This window comes from Sinohyriopsis cumingii, chromosome 10, assembly GCF_028554795.1.
Source record: "Sinohyriopsis cumingii isolate HCF-2022 chromosome 10, ASM2855479v2, whole genome shotgun sequence".
NCBI lineage: Eukaryota > Metazoa > Mollusca > Bivalvia > Unionida > Unionidae > Sinohyriopsis > Sinohyriopsis cumingii.
This window is the reverse complement of record NC_142970.1, coordinates 88762081-88764745: the sequence shown is the minus strand read 5'-3', so window position 1 is coordinate 88764745 and position 2665 is coordinate 88762081. Positions and strand designations below refer to the sequence as shown.

General features: G+C 33.2%; 1 protein-coding gene across 2 annotated transcripts in view; it reads right to left on the bottom strand.

Moving 5' to 3' along the window:
• Positions 1–343: 343 nt before the first annotated feature.
• Positions 344–2665, bottom strand: part of LOC149790557 (uncharacterized) — a 53183-nt gene continuing 50861 nt past the window's right edge. For both annotated transcript variants that reach the window (XM_089971421.1, XM_089971422.1), the window contains exons 19-21: positions 2516–2617; positions 1502–1598; positions 344–658 (exon numbers count right to left, since the gene is read on the bottom strand). In XM_089971421.1, coding sequence (XP_089827547.1) covers positions 1524–1598; positions 2516–2617 — 177 coding nt within the window. In that variant the 3' untranslated portion in view covers positions 344–658; positions 1502–1523. The remainder of the gene's footprint in view (positions 659–1501; positions 1599–2515; positions 2618–2665) is intronic.

Below are 2665 nucleotides of genomic sequence, written 5' to 3'. Positions count from 1 at the left end.
CGTATAAAACGCTAAAGCAACGTCCTCCCCCATTTGGAGGCCAGGATCAGTAGGTTCCTAGATTTCCCATAAATAACACTTTACGGCGGGTGGGGGATTTCTTGCTAAGCAACTGACACCCATATACATGACGCATAATTCAACTAGAGAATTAAGACGTGTTCTCTTGTTTTATACAATAATCATTCAGATTATTAGAAACGACTATACGCTCAATGGGGATATCTCAACTCGTCGTCTTCATAGGAAAAGCGATGTGTTCCTATTCGAATATAATTAAAACATTTAGTTGAGAATGAGCAATCTCAAGTAATTACCTGTCTGGTGTCATGTAGTTGTTTTATTTCTCAAAATTACATATATTTTCCTGAAAGATTCACTAAAGTAGTTCAATGTTTGCTCTCTTGCGAAACACTCGACATTTTTATGTCCGATAATCGCGGCTCCGGAAAGATATATGGAATAACATTTTGGGGGATGGTAGTGAAAATACAAATAGTGAGCATATATGTTTGTTTCTACGTAAGATTGGTTTCTTTGCATTTTGTTATAGCTTTTCTTTGATTTCCTTCATTCATCGTTCTCCGAATCCCTCGGATGTGTTGAAACTGTCCTTTCGGTCTCGGGCTCCGACAGCTAATTCTCGATCTGGCTAGCGCTAATAACATAAAATATACATGTGTGATCTATATACACGGCTTGAAATAAATGTAGGTTTCACCTATTCTAGCTAAATACATGATTCAAATAAAATACAAATATATAATATAAAGTTTTAATGTGTACGTCCCTCGCAGCTTAGATTCTTTTACTTTCCAATGCAGAAGGCCACATGTGTTGCAAAACACCCGTGTTGTTTTAATCCAAACGATGATTGAGATAAAGACGTCAAATTATAAATACAGTATATATTTATATAAGAAAGAATCAGTATAAATAGCATCAGTAACTGCTATTGAATCTGAATCTAATCAATCCGCAATAATTCCTCCAAGATAAACGTTAAAGTATTGCATGCTAGGTAATCGGCTTGTGTCTTCGAATTCTTTAAAATACGAACTTGTGATCCATCTTCTGTCTTATATAACTATGCCTACAATTTCACAAAAAGTCGAATAAAATGGCTTTTAATATATCCAAACTGTCCTTTTGCATTTTTCCAAAATCTTAAAACATTCCTGGCGGCACAAAGGTAAACCTAAGGTTGGAAAATGAAAGAGTGCAGGTGAATAAAAATTATGTAGCAAAGAATAAGTCGAATGACCTACATTGAAATGCACTGATCAAATAATAATAATAATAATAATAATAATAATAATAATGATAATAATAATAATAAAAACGAGCAGTTTAGTAGATGGTAGATTTTAAAAATATACGTTTTGCAAAGGAAGCGAATATAATTCTGATTGAACGATTTTAACGAGCATTAACGACTTGAATGATGTAGGTAGAAAGATAAAAAGATCGACAGATTGACTTGGATTAGTCTCTTATGTACCTAATGTGCACGTGAAATATGTTTATATTGGGCGTCCGTCAAATGCATGAACTTCGTAGTCTCTGTTGTTTCTAAGGAAACTGCCGGCCGGTCTTATCTGTGAAAGTAATCGGTTTTCAGAATAAATATGAAACAAAGCTAAAAACTAAACAACTGGAACATCGAACAGATCGCTGTTAATTACACGTGCAGTTTGTGTCCCTTGCTATTACACTTAATCTGCTTGTGATATGCAATGTTTTGGAATTATTTCCCCTTGAGTACCATGTTGTAATCTGTGCAAGAAAACATATTGCGAATGAAAAGGAAACATACGTCAACGAAAGTGCTAAAATATATTTTAAATAAGTGTGAGGCATAACAAGATAGCATATGAAACACATTGGAATAAATTATAAAACTTTTTTTAAATCTGATAAATGATCACGGTATAATAAAAGACACAAGACATACAACAGCTGAAAGACGTAGCCGGTGTTTTTAGGTGTACGGGTTTGATGTTTCATATTCAGTTTGAAATGACCATAAGAAAATTCCTTGTCAAGTTCCTTAAAAGCACAACCTCAGACCATAATTCCCTCGTGTCAATTATACAAATGATTAATATCAGATTTTCTGGACAACATCTTCGTTTGTATTTTATAGATTGAGTCTTAATTTATAATTACGAAGTCGTATCAACTGCGCATATTTTAACACTAAGCTTCTACCATTCGATCACATCTCTCGAGTCAATACTCACGTGATATAACATATAATTTCTCATTACGTTTGCAATGACGAAGAATAAAACATATGAAATGTCTTACGATATTGTTTTCATATTAAATATTCTGAACGTCTTGTTTTGTTTTCATCAGTTTCCGACGTAACTCCATTAATGTTCTGCTTTTGAATATCAAATGTGGGGTTTATTTTCATTTTAACAAGTTCATTCTTGCATTTCTATTGTATCAACAGAAAAGATGAATTCAAGTAGAAGCATATGATTACAAATTTATAACCAAAACTTACCGTTACTCGCGGCAGAATCATTTGTTGTGGCGGACCCATCCTAGTGCCCTCTTTATAATTATACTTCCCACTATGGTAAGATGAATACAAATTTTCTGGTCTCTGTAATAATAATAATATTAATAATGATAGTGAAGGATGATTATGAAA